General features: G+C 64.5%; 1 protein-coding gene across 1 annotated transcript; it reads right to left on the reverse strand.

The window, feature by feature from the left end:
- Positions 1–612: 612 nt before the first annotated feature.
- CCM2 (CCM2 scaffold protein) lies at positions 613–16,353 on the reverse strand. Its single transcript, XM_059655964.1, has 10 exons — positions 16,154–16,353; positions 6,997–7,170; positions 5,837–5,920; positions 4,924–5,107; positions 3,897–4,033; positions 3,117–3,252; positions 1,860–1,917; positions 1,648–1,750; positions 1,412–1,550; positions 613–1,073 (listed from the first exon to the last, which is right to left on the reverse strand). Exons 1-10 carry the CDS (start codon positions 16,181–16,183, stop codon positions 793–795), a joined length of 1,326 nt encoding a protein of 441 aa, XP_059511947.1. The 5' UTR covers positions 16,184–16,353; the 3' UTR covers positions 613–792.
- Between the last annotated feature and the right edge of the window lie 194 nt (positions 16,354–16,547).

A 16,547-nucleotide genomic window follows, 5' to 3' on the forward strand; every position in this document is an offset into this window, starting at 1 on the left:
AGGGACCCTGAGTGGGGTTCCCATCCCAGCACAGGGTGCACCAGTGCCAGGATGAGAGGGTGGGGGGACTCTGAGCAGAGAAGAGGCTCCTGGCTCCATAAAGCGCAGGGTTCACGGCGCAGGGTGGGGCTGCAGCCTGCGGGCTCCCTGCTCGCACCATCGGGGTTTGTGGAGCAGAGGCACCTGGGAGGGGGTGGCCGGGGCGTCCCCACACCTCTGTGCAGTCTCCAGGCTGCCCTGGGGTCACGGATGGGAGGCTGAAGCCCGGGGGCCGGGATGGAGGGATAAGGGGGACACGTTTGCTGTGGACCTTGGGGTCCTGAGCGAGAGGCCGTGCCCCTGGGCGCCTGGTGCCCACGTCCCTGCGGCGAGGGCCTGACATTCACATCACAGGCGCCCGGGACCCCTGTTCCCGGCCCCATGTCCAGGAAGCAAGAGCCCCATCGGGTCCTCCCCAGGCTGGCTCGGGAGCAGCCCAGCTCCCGCGGGCAGTGGCAGCCCAGGGCAGCGCGGGGCGCAGACCGCTATACCCAGCCTGGGCGGGAAGGGGGCAGGCGTAAGGGCCGGAGGACACCGGCCCCCACAGGCTCAGAAACACGCTGGCAGCAGAGATAAAGTATTCACATTGCAGCAATTTCTTTAAGGTCTCTGAGTTTCGATAGGAACGTCATGTGCAAAACCACCGCTGTCCAGGCTCCGCGGGCGGGTGCCCAGGAGCCTCTGCCCGTCTCCTTCACAGTAGAGGCCCGCACCCAGGCCGGCCCTGGGCGGGGAGGCGGCTGCGGCCGGGCGTTAGGCCGAGTCAGGGTCCAGGCTGCAGCCCAGCGCCTCGATGTCATTGCTGATGTCCGAGATCATGCGGTCCCACTCGTCCCCCTCCGAGGGCACGGACTGGTCGTCGGAGCTGCCAGCCACCCTGTTCCCGTTGGAGGTGGAGGTAGAGGCGGAGCTGACGGCCCGCCGGTACCGCCCAAAGCTGTCGGTGATGATGCCGCGGCCGTCCTTCACCCCGATGGTCTCCAGGAAGTTCTCGAAGTGCTGGCTGTCCTTCTCGGGGATGAAGGGCCGCAGACCTGCGGACACACCGCAGCTGACCCTGCCGTCCCACAGGGAAGCCCCAGGTGGAGGAGGGACAGGAGGGGCCGAGCAAGGCACCCCCCTGCCCAGCAGGGCTCCCACCGCGCCACCCCTCGCTCATGGACAAGACGGGACAGCCTCGCTGGGGCAGAGCCTGGGACCGGAGCTCCACGGTCCCTGCCAGCCAGCCTGTTCTCGAGGGTCCACGGGAGACACTGCAGGCCCAGGGCCCATCCCTCGGCTGCAATGGCGCTTTCACTCTGCGCCCCGCGAACTCCTGCTCACCCGACCTGCCCGTGCGCACCCCCCCCCCCCCCCCCCCCCCGCGGCTCACCCAGCAGCAGGAACTTGCGGCTGTCCCCGTAGAGCCGCCGCAGGTTGATGCAGAACTCGTGCACGGAGGCCCCGTCGCGGTACTCGTGCAGCAGCGCCGCAAACTGCTGGATCTCCTGCGAGGACAGCTTGGTGCGCAGCTGCGGGGAGCGGGTGGTGGGTGGGGGGGCCGGCCCAGAGCCACCCCGCCCTGGAACCCCCCCCCACCCCCCCGCGGGCTGGCCGGCGGACACCTACTGTGAGCATGTAGTCCTGCAGCAGCTCGGCGGCCGTGGCGCTCAGCTCGCTCTCGCTGGCCGTCTTGGCGTGGGGCGCGGTGGGCACACACTCGGGGAAGGAGCTGCAGGAACACGGCCCCTGAACCGCAGGGCCCCGGACGCTGGGCCAGGGCAGGGGCGGGGGGGGGGGGGGGGACTGCTGTGGGAAGGGCAGTGCGGGGCGGGACTCACAAGCTGCCGGCGTCCGCCTCGTACGGCTCCTTCAGGTCCACTTTGGTGGAAGAGTCATCTGTGTGGGATGCAGAGCAGAGGCCGGGTTGCGGGAGGGCAGCCACCCAGGGCCCAGCTCTCCCAGGACCGGGGGAACAGCGCGGGCACGGCCGGCCTCGGGCAGAGCATGGGGCTGGGGACTCCCCTGGGGGCCTCGTGAGGTGGGGGCGGCAGAGGCTCCCACCAGCAGCGTCCGAGGGCTCACGACTGCCCCGTGCCCAGCAAGCACCACAGCCGACAGTGGCCTAAGGTCCGTAACACAAGGGACCCTGAGACATTGTGACGTGCAGGGACCGAGAGCTGAGGCAGAGGCAGGTGCCAGGGGCTGTGGGAGCAAAGGCAGGTGGTGGGCAGAGGAACGGTCCGCGGCCTGGACCGTGGAGATGACGTGGGACCGGGAAGAGCTGGCTGAGCTCTGACCTCGCGGCCTGTCTGGGTGCGCACTGTCTGGGGGGGCCCTGCGATGGGGGGGCGCCGTGGAGGAGATCCCTGGTCCAAGCCATGAAGGCAGAGGGAGCCCAGAGCTCTGAAGGCAGGACCAGCCTGTCCCTGGGCCGCAGACGGGCTGGCAGCGCCCAGACGGGCAGGGAGACCACTGGGCTCTCACCCAGGCGGCGAGGCCACCCTGAGCCGGAGCCGGAGCCGCCGGGTTGGGTGACCTGTCAACTCGGAGCCCCGGCACACGGCTCCGCACAGAGGCACCTGGGCTGCTGGCCTCTCACTCGCAGAACCCCGGGCCCCCAATAAACGATTCCAAGCGCAGAGGGTTTGGCTGTGCACGTGAAGGTCCTGACCGGCACTCAGTGGGCCCTGTGGGTGGGGCCCGAGTCTGGCTGTGCGTGTGCGTGTGCGTGTGCGTGTGCGTGTGGGTTGGGGTCACCTGAATGCTGTCCTGGTCTAAGCTTTGGGGCTCCTTCACTGCCCCCCACCGCCACCACCACCCCAGCAGCCTCTGTCCTGGGAGGGAGGCGCCCACAGCCGCTCGCAGCCCTCGTGCTGGCAGCCCCCCGCGTGGTCTGACTCAGGTGAGGTGACCCGAGCCACCTGCGGTCCCAGAAAAGAACCCCAGCCCCAAGTGATGCCGGAGCCACTGGCTGGCCCGGGGAGGGCGGGTTCGGGCGCCTGCAGGGGCGTCTGGAAACCAAGGCACTGGCTCCAGCCCGAGGACCCGGGGCGGCGTGCCCGTCGCGGCAGAGCCCTGCGCCCGCCTGCGCTCACCGCTGTGCAGGGACAGGTGGTGCGTGGGGGTGGAGGCCCCGTCGAAGATGGCTCTGTCCAGGAAGTCGATGGTGGACTCGGTGTACACGATCTGGAAGACCTGCCCCAGCAGCGAGCACAGCTCCTCCGCCGCCACCTGCGGGGGCAGAACGGCACCTCCTGGGCGGCTTCCGGAGACCCGGCCCGCCTCTGCGCCCAGGTGGCCAGCAGCTCCTGCAGCTTTTCCCCCGGCCCTGCCAGCCCCCCACCGGTCCCGGCCTGGGGTGGGGCTGGGGGGCAGCACTCCCAACACCAGGCCTCACCCGCCTGCAGCTGCAGCAGGACCGGGACGCGGGGCCTCCAGGGGGCCTCCAGGGGGCCTGTGAGGCGACTGCCGCTGGGTCCCCTCGGTCTCACGGAGCGGAAACGGGACAGATGAGTGCCAAGGGTTCCCCGGGGCTGGCAGCCCTGCAGAGGCTGATGGGGCCCCAAACCCTAACTGGCCGCTCCCAGGCATCCTCCCTCAGGGCACAGCTTGGGGTACAGGGGAGGGAGGGGTGACGCTGGGGAAGAGAACCACCCAGCACAACCCAGGAGGCACCACTCAGTGTGACCTGGGGCCTGAGCCAGGGTGGGTGGGGCCAGCTGGGGGGGAGGCCTGGGTCAGGTGTGAGGGGCGGGGCCTGGGTCAGGGGTGAGGGGCGGGGCCTGGGTCAGGGGTGAGGGGCGGGGCCTGGGTCAGGGGTGAGGGTGGGGCCTGGGTCAGGTGTGAGGGTGGCCGGGTCCCAGTGCCGGGCTCACCTTGCTCTCCGTGGCCAGGATCACCAGGCAGCAGGCCTCCACAGGCCCCACTCCACTCTCGGACAGGGAGCCTGTGGCGAGGCCTCTGGAACTTTCCGCACACAGACTCTGGCTGGGGGAGATGCCCGGGTCCTGGGCTGAGAAGTCAACACCGGGGCAGGTGAGGGCAGGCGGGGCCTCCACAGCAGGCGCTGGGCGGCCTGGCTTGGCTCAGGGGACATGCCACGCGCCTCCCCCACCTTCTCTCAGCAAAGGCAAGGACAGGCGAGCAGCCCCCTGCCATGCCCACTGAGGCCCCCCACGTGACCGCCCAGTGCCCTCGCAATGACGGCACAAATGGCTGAGCGGACACTGAACTGCTGTCTCAGCCTCTCTGATCACAGGGGGTCCTGGCAGGGCCCCCCTAACATACGGTCCTGACGGGGGAAGCGCAGACCCAGGGCCCAGGGTGGGGCCAGGGCATGTCGGGGACCGAGTCCAGGTTGGGGCCCAGACCAGGAGCCCTGCCCATGTCCCTGAAGCCCACTGGTTCACACGGGTCCCCCGCTGGGTCCTACCAGCTGGGGTGTCTCGCATCTGCGGGCAGCGCCGACCTGGGACCCCACACACCTCGGGGCAGAGGCTGTGCTCGATGGGTGCTGGCCCAGGGGGCCGGAGAGGGGGCCCCACTGCCAGGAGAGGCTGCAGAAGGTCCGAGTCCCCACGTGGGGCCCTGCCAGGCCTGGGTGCCACAGGACACCCGTGTCCCGGAGGGGGCGGCCCTGGGCAGAGCACCAGCTCAGAGCCAGTGGCCAGACCCCACCCCTGCCCCTCGGGACCTCCTGGGTCCCGCCCTCCTCGGGCCGAAGCCGACACAGAGACAGGCAGAGGGCCGCCTCTCGGGTTCTCGGGCCCAGTGGCAGCAGCCGCTGACCGGCCTGCAGGAGCCGTCTGTCTCCAGAGCGTCCAGGCAGACTCGCTCCTCATTGGAGACCAGGCCCCCCCCCCCCCGCGCCCAGGCCCCCCCCCCTCGCGCCCAGGCCCCCACCTGTCTTCAGGACCACCAAGTGCGAGGCGTCGTCCCGCACGTAGGACACGGCGGCGATGTCATGGATGGGCACCCGGAGGATGGTGTCCTCGCCGTCCCGCCAGGCCAGCTTGACGTTGTAGGCCGACAGGCTGATGACCGCGTCGTGCTCCTGCGTCAGGTGTCCGGGCAGCTGGTGGGCTCTCTGGAGGGGACACGGGCGTCAGGTCGCAGAGGTCGCAGAGGTCGCAGAGGCCTGAGCCCCGCCCACTGCCCCTGGGGCTCCCAGTTGGCCGCGGGGCGCGTCAGGGTGTTTGGGAAACGCTAATTGTGGACAGCCAGCACCTCGAGGAGCACGTCTGGGGACAAATGCATGTTCAGACGGAGGAACCGAATGTGGTGGCACCGGGTCTGACCGTGAAGGCCCAGCTCAGAGGACCAGGAGCTGCTGCCAGAGCGTAAGGGGCAGAGGTCAGGGTTAGCAGGTGACACAGGCCGAGGGTCGGAGGTCAGGGTTAGCAGGTGACACAGGCCGAGGGTCGGAGGTCAGGGTTAGGAGGTGACGCAGGCCGAGGGTCGGAGGTCAGGGTTAGCAGGTGACACAGGCCGAGGGTCAGAGTTCAGGGTTAGCAGGTGACGCAGGCCGAGGGTCGGAGGTCAGGGTTAGCAGGTGACACAGGCCGAGGGTCAGAGTTCAGGGTTAGCAGGTGACACAGGCCGAGGGTCGGAGGTCAGGGTTAGCAGGTGACACAGGCCGAGGGTCAGAGTTCAGGGTTAGCAGGTGACACAGGCCGAGGGTCGGAGGTCAGGGTTAGCAGGTGACACAGGCCGAGGGTCAGAGTTCAGGGTTAGCAGGTGACGCAGGCCGAGGGTCGGAGGTCAGGGTTAGGAGGTGACGCAGGGCGAGGGTGGGGCGGGGTGGAAGGAGGGTCACCTTGGCGTTGTCTATGAAGTGCAGGATCTCAGTCCGACTGGACGGGTTCAGGTACCCGGGGATGGACGTTAACTGACCTAAGTACTGAGCGAGACGGGAGAGGCCGTGAGAGAGGGTCAGCCGGCGGCACCGGCCGGCTTCACGCGGCCACAAAGCCGGTCCCCGCGGGCGGCCACTGGCTGTCTCCCGCGTGGGGGTGGGGTCTGAGTGTGACCCGGCGTGTCCGGCGTCCCCATCTCCCACTCGCACACGCAGGTCGCTGTCCCAACAGGGGACCCGGACGCCGCCCCTGTTCATCAGGCCAAGAGCTCAGAGGTCCCTGTCCTCCCTCACAAGAAAACCCGACAACCTGACAATCAACACGTCTTCTAGGTTCTGGGGCCACCAGAGAGCAGGGCACAGAGGTCACAGGCCCCCACAGGCCGTCCCCGCCCCCCCCTCCCCCCCTCCCCGCAGGAGGGAGCTGACCAAGCACTGAGCACCGGCCTGGCCGAGGCTGAGACCAACGCGGGGGAGCCGGGCGCAAGGCAACAACAACACATGGAAGAGCGCCTTCGCGAGCGTTTAGACTGCGCATGGGGACAAGCTCCCAGGGAGAGGCGCCGGCACGTCACCCCTGAGGCTCTGGGAGCAGCAGCCCAGCCTCCCGTTCCTCCTTGTACAAACTGGGCCCCCCCCGAACCAGAACGAGCGCCTCTGCACCTGCACAGGGTCCTGTTGGGACCTGGCGTGTCCAGCTGCGTGTCCGCCCTGAGCCCGCCTGTCACCCGCTCCCACCCGTGGGTGCCCACAGCACGGCGCCCATGTCGGCACAGGAACCGGCCTGGCTTGGCTACCCGAGTGAGGCACCCCAGTGTTCGCTTTAAGCGATGGCAACGGCGTGTTCTGAGCTCTGGCCCCGGCTCCCTGACCACGGCGTCGCCCTCCTTCTCCCACCTCCTGAGCTGCGCTGTTGCTCACGTGCTCCCACCGAGTTGGGGGGTCCATCCAGTGCCCCGGGCACAGGCTTTGACACCCCGAGACCTGCGTCTGGGCTGTGCCCACCAGGCAGGCAGCCCTAACCCTTGACAAGCCGAGAAGCGGCGCTCACCACCACGGGGAGAGCCTGGCGCTGGGCCCCAGCTCCCGGACGGGCAGGGGTGGGGGGGGGGGGCACTGACCTTCACCTCCTTCTCGATGTAGTCGCTCAGCAGCCGGTCGGGCTCCACGCGCTCGGGCAGCGACAGCACCACCGTGTGCAGGGGCCGCCGCTCCGTCACCTTCTCGTGGGCCTTCTTGTCTCGGCTCTTTTCTCCTTTGAGGAAGACCCGCTTGAATGGCGACACGAGGCCAGGCTGCGGGCAGAGACGGCAGCGGCTGGAGCCATCGCTGGCACAGGCTCTGCGAGAAGTGGCCGCGCTGGGACCACGCGGGGTGGGCCGGCCTTCACCTGCTCTCAGGCACTTGGAAGGTCAAGGGCCGATTCCCAGCGGCCAGAAGAGGGCGGAAAGAGGAGACTCCCCCGGACAACACAGGCGCGGCGTCTCCCAACCCTGGGCTCACTCCCCTCCAGGGCCTGAGAGGCAGGCAGGTCCAACATTTATTAAAACTCTCATTGTGCCGGGTGGCTCAGTGGTTGAACGTCGACCCAGGTTGCGGGCTCCATCCCAGTGTGGGGCGTGCGGGAGGCAGCCTATTAATGATTCTCTCTCGTCAGCGATGTTTCTATCTCTCTCTCCTCTCCCTTCCTCTCTGAAAATTCAATAAAACATTTTTTAAAATATATATATATATATTATTGGTTTTACAGAGAGGAAGGGAGAGGGATGGAGAGTTAGAAACATCGATGAGAGAGAATCATCGATCAGCTGCCTCCCGCGCGCCCCACACTGGGGACCAAGCCTGCAATCAAGGTTCGTACCTTTGACCAGAACCAAACGCGGAAGCTTGCAGTCGCAGGCTGACCTTCTAGCCACTGAGGCAAACCGGTTAGGGCTAAAACATATTTTTAAAAAGAACTGAAAATCTCTTTTTAATGGAACAAAGTGTTTGTAGCCGTGCAATTACTCATCTTCACTCAACAAGCATTTTTACTGGGCGCTCAGGCTCCTCATCACCAAAGTGCTCTTGTAACTTTGACCCCAAAAGACAAAAGGACCCACTTAGCCCCGGAAGGAGCAGGACACCCTGATGGGGCCGGGGACCAAAGGAAGGCCGCCCTCAGACCTGCAGGTGCGTCCCCACCGTGCCCACCGTGCCACCATGCCCCCCCAGGCACCGCGCTGGCGTCTCCGCCCCCCACGCGGGCGGCAGGGACAGAGCTCCGGGCGGGCCCAGGCTGTGGATGCGCTTTCTCTGACCTCTCTCCGAAGTCATTTTCCACCTCAGATCTGGGTCCTCGCTGACCGAAAGCCCAGGCCCAGCAGCTGACACCTGAGCCCTCATTCCTGGGCTCAGATGCACGAGCCCAGTGAGCACACACAGCTCCTCGCCTCACCGCCGTCGGCCCGGAGACCGGTTCTCAGTCCCGGAACCTCCACCGCCTTCCCGAGCCGGGCCCCGGGGGACCCCCTCCACCAGCACCCACCTCCCCCTCCATGGCCCCGCCCTGGGGCGTCCGTGGGGAAACTCCTGCAGGGGAGCGGGCCCCCCCTCTGTGGACAGGCACTGTGCTCCCCTGCTCCCTCGGCCGACTGGGCTGTTCCGGCCACATGGTGACCCTCCCCCGACACCGGTGACGGCCGGAAGGACGGAACCACAACTTCCGTCTGCTTCCAGCTCAAAATAACGACAGGAGGCAGCACCCGGCACCGGGGCCAATCCCCAACCCTCAGCACAAGTGCGCGTGCACTGCCTCGTCACACGTTTGGGGGCCCCTGACCCGTCTTCTCCTGGGACCCGCCGGTCCCCGCCTGCCTGTCTGTCTCTGGCCACCGGCCTGTTTCTATCTTTGAAAACGCTGCCCACGGGAGAGCTACCTTCTGCTTCATAGCTGGCAAATAGTTCCCTTGACTTTTCTTTCACGCGTGTTGACCTTATAGACCCCTGGTCACCACCCTCCCGCCTCAGGGTTTTGGGGGAACGGGGAGGAAAGCTTCCCGTCCCCCAGGTCGCTGAAGGCCCGCCCATGTTTGTCCACAGATGGCCAGTCGGTTTTCACTCGCGTCTCTGACCGACTGCGGCTCACCCTGCTGCACCCGCACCCAGCTGCCCACTGGGGCGCACAGACCCCACGGCAGCGGCCCCCCCGCCCTCGGCCTCATGGGGAGCAGAGCCCCTCCCGTTCCTGCGGGATCGGCACCAGGCGCCCGGCTGGGGGGCACCCTCCTGACTGTTTTCTCAGGTTTCCTGGGGTTCTTCCCTGTTTGTAACACAAATGAGCGTTAAGTGGTCTGGTTCCAGAAAAAGCCTGATTTTTATTGGGGTCACATTATAAATTAACTCCGAGACGGACACAGAAGCGAGGGCACTGCAGTCCCACACTGCTGGCCGGGCCAGGCCTCGCCCAGGCGCGTTGGGACCCTGAAGGCCGTGCTGTCTGCATGGCGCTCGCGACTGCCCACAGCCCAGCGCACTGGACACCATGGCCAAGGCACCGCCGGGCTCCCTGCTGGGACGGACGCATTTACATCGCACACGCAGGCAGACCACAGTGAACTGGGTGTGGCATGTGCTTCGAAAGGCACCAGGTGACTGAGGGACGGGCAGAGGGGTCAGAAGACAGGCAGACACAGGATAGAACAGGCGCAGCCAACGCTGATGGCAGGTCGAGGTGGTGGGCGTATGGGTATTTGCTGTAAAATTGTTTCAACTTTGGTGTATTCGAGACTTTTCATCACAAAATGGGGGTGAGGGGGACTGGCTGCATACTCCCCGTCCAAGCAGGGGGCTGGAGACGCCGTCAGGGGCAGGGTCTGGAGCGAAACCTGAGGTGGGTCTGACATCGAGGGCACAGCGGCAGGTGGGCCTGGGCTGCTGTGTGCACCTCAAACAGGAATGTGCCAGCTCTTTCGAGTGACATACCAGCTGGGGTGGTGGCCGTCAGACACAGCCAGGCCGACGCACTTCCTGGCAGGTGACCGCAGCCTGTGCGAGGCGTGCAATTGGTAACCCTACCTCGCGTGTAAACGCATATCCGGGACCACACCCAGCTACGGAGTCAAAGGCCATGACACAGGAGGCACGGGAAGTGTCTGGGAACGGCGAGCATGGAATCCTAAACGGTAGGAGTAATGGAGCCAGACTGGCCGTTTCTCTTTCCTCTCACAGTGACAACACAGGAGAACCGCACCGCCACCGAGAGGCCCACCCGGGTCGCCCGACCTTCCTCGCAGTTCGGACTCGGCCTTCCCTCCTCCTGGGCTGCCAGCCACCGCAGTTCACCACCCTAAGCCTCAGACAAAAGCCAAATCCACCCTCCACTTGGCAAGGATTCTTTTCACCGCACGCGCCGACTGCCTGCCTGCGATCAGGGCCTAATCCGATTATCCCACAGACCAATGCTCGGCCCAGAAACTACCGTGAGTCCGGGAAACTGTCACGTGTGGGTCCCGGGAAAACTGTCACGTGTGAGTCCCCGGAAACTGTCACGTGTGGTCCTGGGGAACTGTCACGTGTGGTCCTGGGGAAACTGTAACGTGTGAGTCCCCGGAAACTGTCACGTGTGGGTCCCGGGAAACTGTAACGTGTGAGTCCCGGGAAACTGTCACATGTGAGTGCCGGGAAACTGTCATGTGTGGTCCTGGGGAAACTGTAACGTGTGAGTGCCGGGAAACTGTCACGTGTGAGTGCTGGGAAAACTGTCATGTGTGAGTCCCGGGAAACTGTCACGTGTGAGTCCCGGGGAAACTGTCATGTGTGGTTCTGGGGAAACTGTCACGTGTGGGTCCCGGGAAACTGTCACGTGTGAGTCCCGGGAAAACTGTCACGTGTGAGTCCCGGGGAAACTGTCACGTGTGGGTCCCGGGAAACTGTCATGTGTGAGTCCCAGGAAAACTGTCACGTGTGGTCTTGGGGAACTGTCACGTGTAGTCCTGGGGAAACTGTCACGTGTGAGTCCCGGGAAACTGTCACGTGTGGTCCTGGGGAAACTGTCACGTGTGGGTCCCGGGAAACTGTCACGTGTGGGAACTGGGAAACTGTCACGTGTGGCCACTGCTCCCAGTAGAGAACAATCCTTGAATTTCTACCCGAATGACAGGTCCAGTCTCCGACCCTCTCACTGGACTCAGGACGCCTGGTGCACATGAGGAACAGCGCTGCCCCACCAGGAGGCACTGGATCGAGCTAGACTGAGCTCAGGACAGCCCTTGGGGGCAGGTGGTCCCACCGCGTTCCGTCACCCGGGCCTGTCTGGGTCGATGGAGACCTGTCCCAGCCCAGGGCCACCGCTCCAGCCTCCGGTCCCATCATCGGCATGTCCTGGACTTGCTTCAAAATCACCGGCCGCCCTAGCCCAGCGGGATAGGGGACCAGAGATGGGGCACCTGCAGCCGATACCCCTTCCCTCCAGGGCGCGGAGATGGGTCTGCTCCCGTCCTCGGGCGCCTGCGCGCACGCCCCTGGCCCCTTGTCCAAGTCTCCTTCAGATAAGGACGCAGGCCCTGTGGGGTGGGCGCCACCCGCCGACCTCATTGACCCTTCATTACCTCCTTAAGGCCACCTCCAAACAGACCCGTGCTGAGCTGCGGGGCCAGGCTTCAGCCCCGGAATTGGGGGCCACGTCCAGCTCAGCCTGGGAGCAGGGCTGGCGGAGGACACGGGTGAGCCAAGCGGGCATGCGCTGACGATGGTGAGGCGGCCGGGGGGCAACCCACGTTCTCTCTCAGGTGGGCTCGCTGTCTTCGTAACAGAGGCTCCTTCCTCGCTCTTATCAAAGCCCGTTCCCACGGCCCCGCCTGCCCTGAGTTCGGCTGCGGGTCTGCGGGCCTGAGCTCGCGTCCGTGGCACGTGTACCGAGGGCGCAGTCAGTGCCGGTGACAAGCTCATCGTGCCAGCGGCTCTGGGTCACGGCGGCCCCGTGTGTCTGACACACGAGCACTGGCCTTTCCGACGCTGCGTGTGAGCATCTCACTTTCCAAACAAAATGCCCGGCCCTCAGCCCTCTCCCCACGGCACCAAGCGCATCAGCGCCCCGAGATCAATGCAGGGGGCCTCGTGCTGAGCGGCCGACCCAGACGCAGCCCAGAGCAACCAGGCACCAGCTCCCTACACGTTCATTCACATGCACATGTTCACACACGTGCTCACCTGTGGAGGGGAGTTGACAGCTCACACCATCCAACTGCCTGGGAGCTGGAGTCACTGAAGTTTGTTTATTTTTTTGGTTAACCCCTGGAGTGCCGGGGAGTGCGATCGAGCTCCTCCTGCAGTGTCATATTAGATGCTAGGAGTTCAGACAGATGGCACCTAAGTGCAGAAAACCAATGTAGTAAAGGTTTCCTTAAGTTTTTGAATATGTAACTTCATTTACTTGCGATTCATAATTTTTTTCCTAAACTGCTGTAAAATCAGCAAAAATGCCTTGGCAATTTTAGCATAGTTCCTAGGATGTTGGTTGGCACTCAAAGGGTTAATCCTCACCCCAGGGTATTTTTCCACTGATTTTTAGAGAGAGTGGCCGGGAGGGAGAGGGAGAGAAAGTGAGAGAAACAATGATGTGAGAGAGACACTGATTGGCTGTCTCCCGCACACCCTAACCAGGGCCAGGAATCGAACCTACAACCCAGGTTCAAGCCCCGGACCAGAAACAGAACCGACCACCCGGGGGTGCACAGGCTGGTCTCTAACCACGGATCCGCTGGCCAGGGCTGGAGTCACACAAGTAACAGGCGCTGGTCTAGGCCAAGCTTCCAAAACTCAGGTGAGCTGGCAGGTCCCGGAGCTGGTGACCTGGGGCCATAACCAGGGGATCTTCTTCCCACTTTTTATATGGAAATTCTCAGAAATTCACCAACGGAGACCGAACAGTAAGTAACGAACCCCCACGGCCGGCCGAGCATCCAGCTGTCTCCCTCCCCCTCCAGCTTGAGTAACACTCACCTCACAAATCACAGAATCCGCCTGTGACATCTCAGCGTGGATGCCCCTCCGATCAGAGCAGGACGGAACACAAATACTAAACACAACACGACTAGCAGTGAGCCCTGTCACCACCCGGGACCCAGCCCTGCGTCCCAGGCCCCTCACCATCCACTAGATGGACGCAGGGATGCGTACCTTGTTCAGACTGAAATCCTGGCCACGGGCAGGGCGGCTGCGACCAGCAGCAGCTCAAGCGGCAGCAGCCGGCGTGGCTTCCACGCAGCGGCACCCGCCCGCTGCGATCCTCGACTGAGTCAAAGGCTTTTGTAAAAACGTACCGAACCCAGCCCAAGTGCACACCTACGTTTCTTACCAAAAGGAGTCACATCCTGACAGAACAGTGTCAAACGCACAAAACTGGGGTTCACTTGGGAAGGAGGCAGGTGTGTCCTCTGAGCCACAAATCAGGACGTGTGGTCTACAAGGCACCAGTCCCTGCGGACACTGCACGCAGGCGTGGCCCCAGCAGACTTCTGTCCCCACGCTCACCCCCACCCCGTGAGCAGGCCCCTCCTGCATCCCCACCACCCAGCGTCTTCCATGGGACATGGCAGGGGTTCCAGCTACCCTCCTCCTATGTGCCAGGGGAGCCTGAGAAGGGACAGGGCTGTACCTGGGGCCACTTTACGTGGGATCCACTGGGTTCTACGGGTTCTCTGGCAGCTTCCTGTCCTGGGGAATTAGACCACGTTAGCATGAGCCTGAATAACTGCTTGACAAGCACCAAGACAAGTGTCCGAGACCCAAATGAGCCTACCACCCACACTGTTCAAGAGTTAAAGCTGCATTTTAAAAAATATATATTTTTATTGATCTCAGAGAGGAAGGGAAAGGGAGAGTTAGAAACATCAAGGATGAGAGAGAATCATCAGTTAGCTGCCTCCTGCACACCCCCTACTGGGGATCGAGACCGCAACCCGGGCATGTGTCCTCGGACCGGAATCGAACCCGGGACCCTTCAGCCCACAGACCAATGCTCTATCCACTGAGCCAAACTGGCCAGGGCAAAGCTGCATTTTTGAGGAAGCTACCTTGGGAAGGGAATTTAAATGTCCAACGGGCCTGGCTGTGGTGGCTCGGTGGATTGAGTATCATCCCCTGGACCAAGAGGTCCCGGGTTCGATTCCCGGTCAGGGCACATACCTGCATTGTGGGCTTGATCCCCAGTAGGGGGCGTGCAGGAGGCAGCCAGACGATTATTCTCTCTCATCATTGGTGCTTCTATCTCTCCCTCTCCCTTCTGAAATCAATAAAAATGTATTTTTTTAAAAATGTCCAACTCTACTTTCATGAAGTTATTGTCATTACTTCTGCTGTTTCAGCTTGAACCTGTGTATGTGGTTTAGTTTACCACGATGAAAACGGCATCGCCTGGGGGGGCAGAGCGGGAAGGTTCCGCCGGCTGGCGACCACGACCGGCGACCGGCTACCGCGACCGGCACGGAGCAACAGGTGACGTGTGCTGGGTGGCCGCCTGCGGGAAAATGAGCTGCGAGGCGCAGGAAACAGAGAAAGCGCTCTCCGCGCTCAGGCAACTATGTCCTCTACCGAGACAATGAATGCCTGCCACAAGGAAATCCACCAGGAACCTCTCCTGCCTGAATCTCTCCCCTGGCCACAACTCCCAAATTCTTGAGTTTTACTGGCTTTTCACTTCTATCCCAAAAGCTCAGGAATGTCTGTTTCCCTCAATATTGCTAAAGGGCGTAACATTTCTACCAAAGCTGGTAGAAGATTCTAGAAGAAACTCAGCCAGACCCATCCTTCCTGGGTGGGTGCGAACCCGCGACTCTCCTGAGCAAGGAGGGCGAGTCTGGCCTGAGGCCTGGGGCGGCCACCTCCGTGCAGGCCCCCGTACCTGGCGGTACCTGGCGCTCTGGGGCCGGAAGGCGCGGCCTGAATCCCCCAGGGCCTTCTACCAGCTTCTGTCCCCAGCTCTCCCCGTCTGCGGTGGGCAGCCTCTCCGCAGGACCGCTCCGGGCTGGGCCACCGGCCTGGGCGTCCGGACTGAAACGGCTTTGTAGGGAGCTGCTCCCGCACTCCCGCTGACACAGGTGAGAGGCAGCACCACCCGCCCACACTTCCCTTCAGATGCACCTTTGCAAAGCGGGGCACCTTGTCAGGCAGGTGATGGACGGGGGGCACAGCGGGCTCTGACCTAAGACCATAGGGCTGACCAAGGGCTGCTTTTAACTTCTATATGGAAGTGCACACACGCCCCACTTCCTATCAGTGGTTCTCAACCTTCCTGATGCCGCGACCCTGTAATACAGTTCCTCATGTTGCGGTGACCCCCAATTGCATTGTTACAAATGGAACATAATTAAAGCATAGTGATGAATCACAAAAACAATATGTGATTATAGATGTGTTTTCCGATGGTCCTAGGCGACCCCTGTGAAAGGGTCGTTCGGCCTCCAAAGGGGTCGCGACCCACAGGTTGAGAACCTAGGCCAACGTGGCAGGTGAGACTCCGAAGCAGGTTATAAAGCCTGTGTTCGTTCGGAAAAGACACATCTCACCGACACCCACTTCCCCGGAACGGCAGCCTACGCTGCGCGCTGTTCGGGCTCCGGGAGGATGCGCTTCTGGATCAACTCCGGCCCGTCCTCAGGGCCACACCTTAGAAACCGCAGAACCGAGGAGGCTCCGCGCCATCGCGTCCAAAACCGACTGCGAAACGCCGCGGCCCGAGCCCCGGGTGGCAGCTCAGCCCCCGCCGCGGCCCGAGCCCCGGGTGGCAGCTCAGCCCCCGCCGCGGCCCGAGCCCCGGGTGGCAGCGGGAGGGAAGCGCGGTCGGGACGCTGTGCGCTGCCCGCGGGGCTCGGCATCTGGCTCCGCGCGGCGCCAGCAACTTGAGGACATGAAGCGGCAAAGGCTCCGCACATCCCGGACCCCGCCTCCGAGGACCCATCCCGGACCGCGCAGCCCCGGTCCGCACCCCCGGGTCAGGCCATGTGCAGAGCCTGGGTTTGGGGGAGTCGCGGGCCGGAAGGGGCGGAAAGGCGTGGCTCCTTCCTCCCCCGCCGCGCCGGCCGGCGGCGGACCCCCTACCGGCATTGTCCCGGGCGCCCTCCGCCCGCGGTCCGCTCCGCCGCCCGCCCGTGCGCTGGGCTCCGCACGCCGTCCTCCCGGCCCCGACCTCCCTCCCCGGCCGTCCCGCGCCCGCGCTCGCAGAGCGGAGGGCGGCCCGCGGGAGCCTCCCGGGCCCCCAGCCCGGCCCCCCGGCCCCCCGCCTGCCCTCGGGGGACGCACCTTCTTGCCCTTCTTGCCCTCCTCCTCCATGTCGCCGCGAGCGGTCCCCGCGGCCCGGCCCGCCCAGGGAGCCCCGCGCCCCCGCGACCGCTACATGCTCGCCCGGGCCCCGCGGCCGCCGCAGCCGCGTTCCGGCGCTGCCCGCCCGCCGCCCTGCGCTGTCTCCGCCCGCGGCCGCCAGGGGCCGTCCGCACCCCGCACCCTGCACTTCCGGGCCCAGGGCTCGGGCCCGCCCCCCGCACGCCCCGCCCCCAGCCCTTTCGGGCGGCGGGATGGCGCCCGCCCTGCTCGGGACCGCGGGAGCGCATCTGTCGCGCCCCTTTCCCGCCCCCAGCCCGCCCATTGCCCCTCGGGGTCGCGGGAGCAGCTACAGCTTTTGGATTCCGCCGCCATT

The sequence above is a fragment of the Myotis daubentonii genome, chromosome 10 (genome assembly GCF_963259705.1).
Source record: "Myotis daubentonii chromosome 10, mMyoDau2.1, whole genome shotgun sequence".
In the NCBI taxonomy this organism is placed as follows: Eukaryota; Metazoa; Chordata; class Mammalia; order Chiroptera; family Vespertilionidae; genus Myotis; species Myotis daubentonii.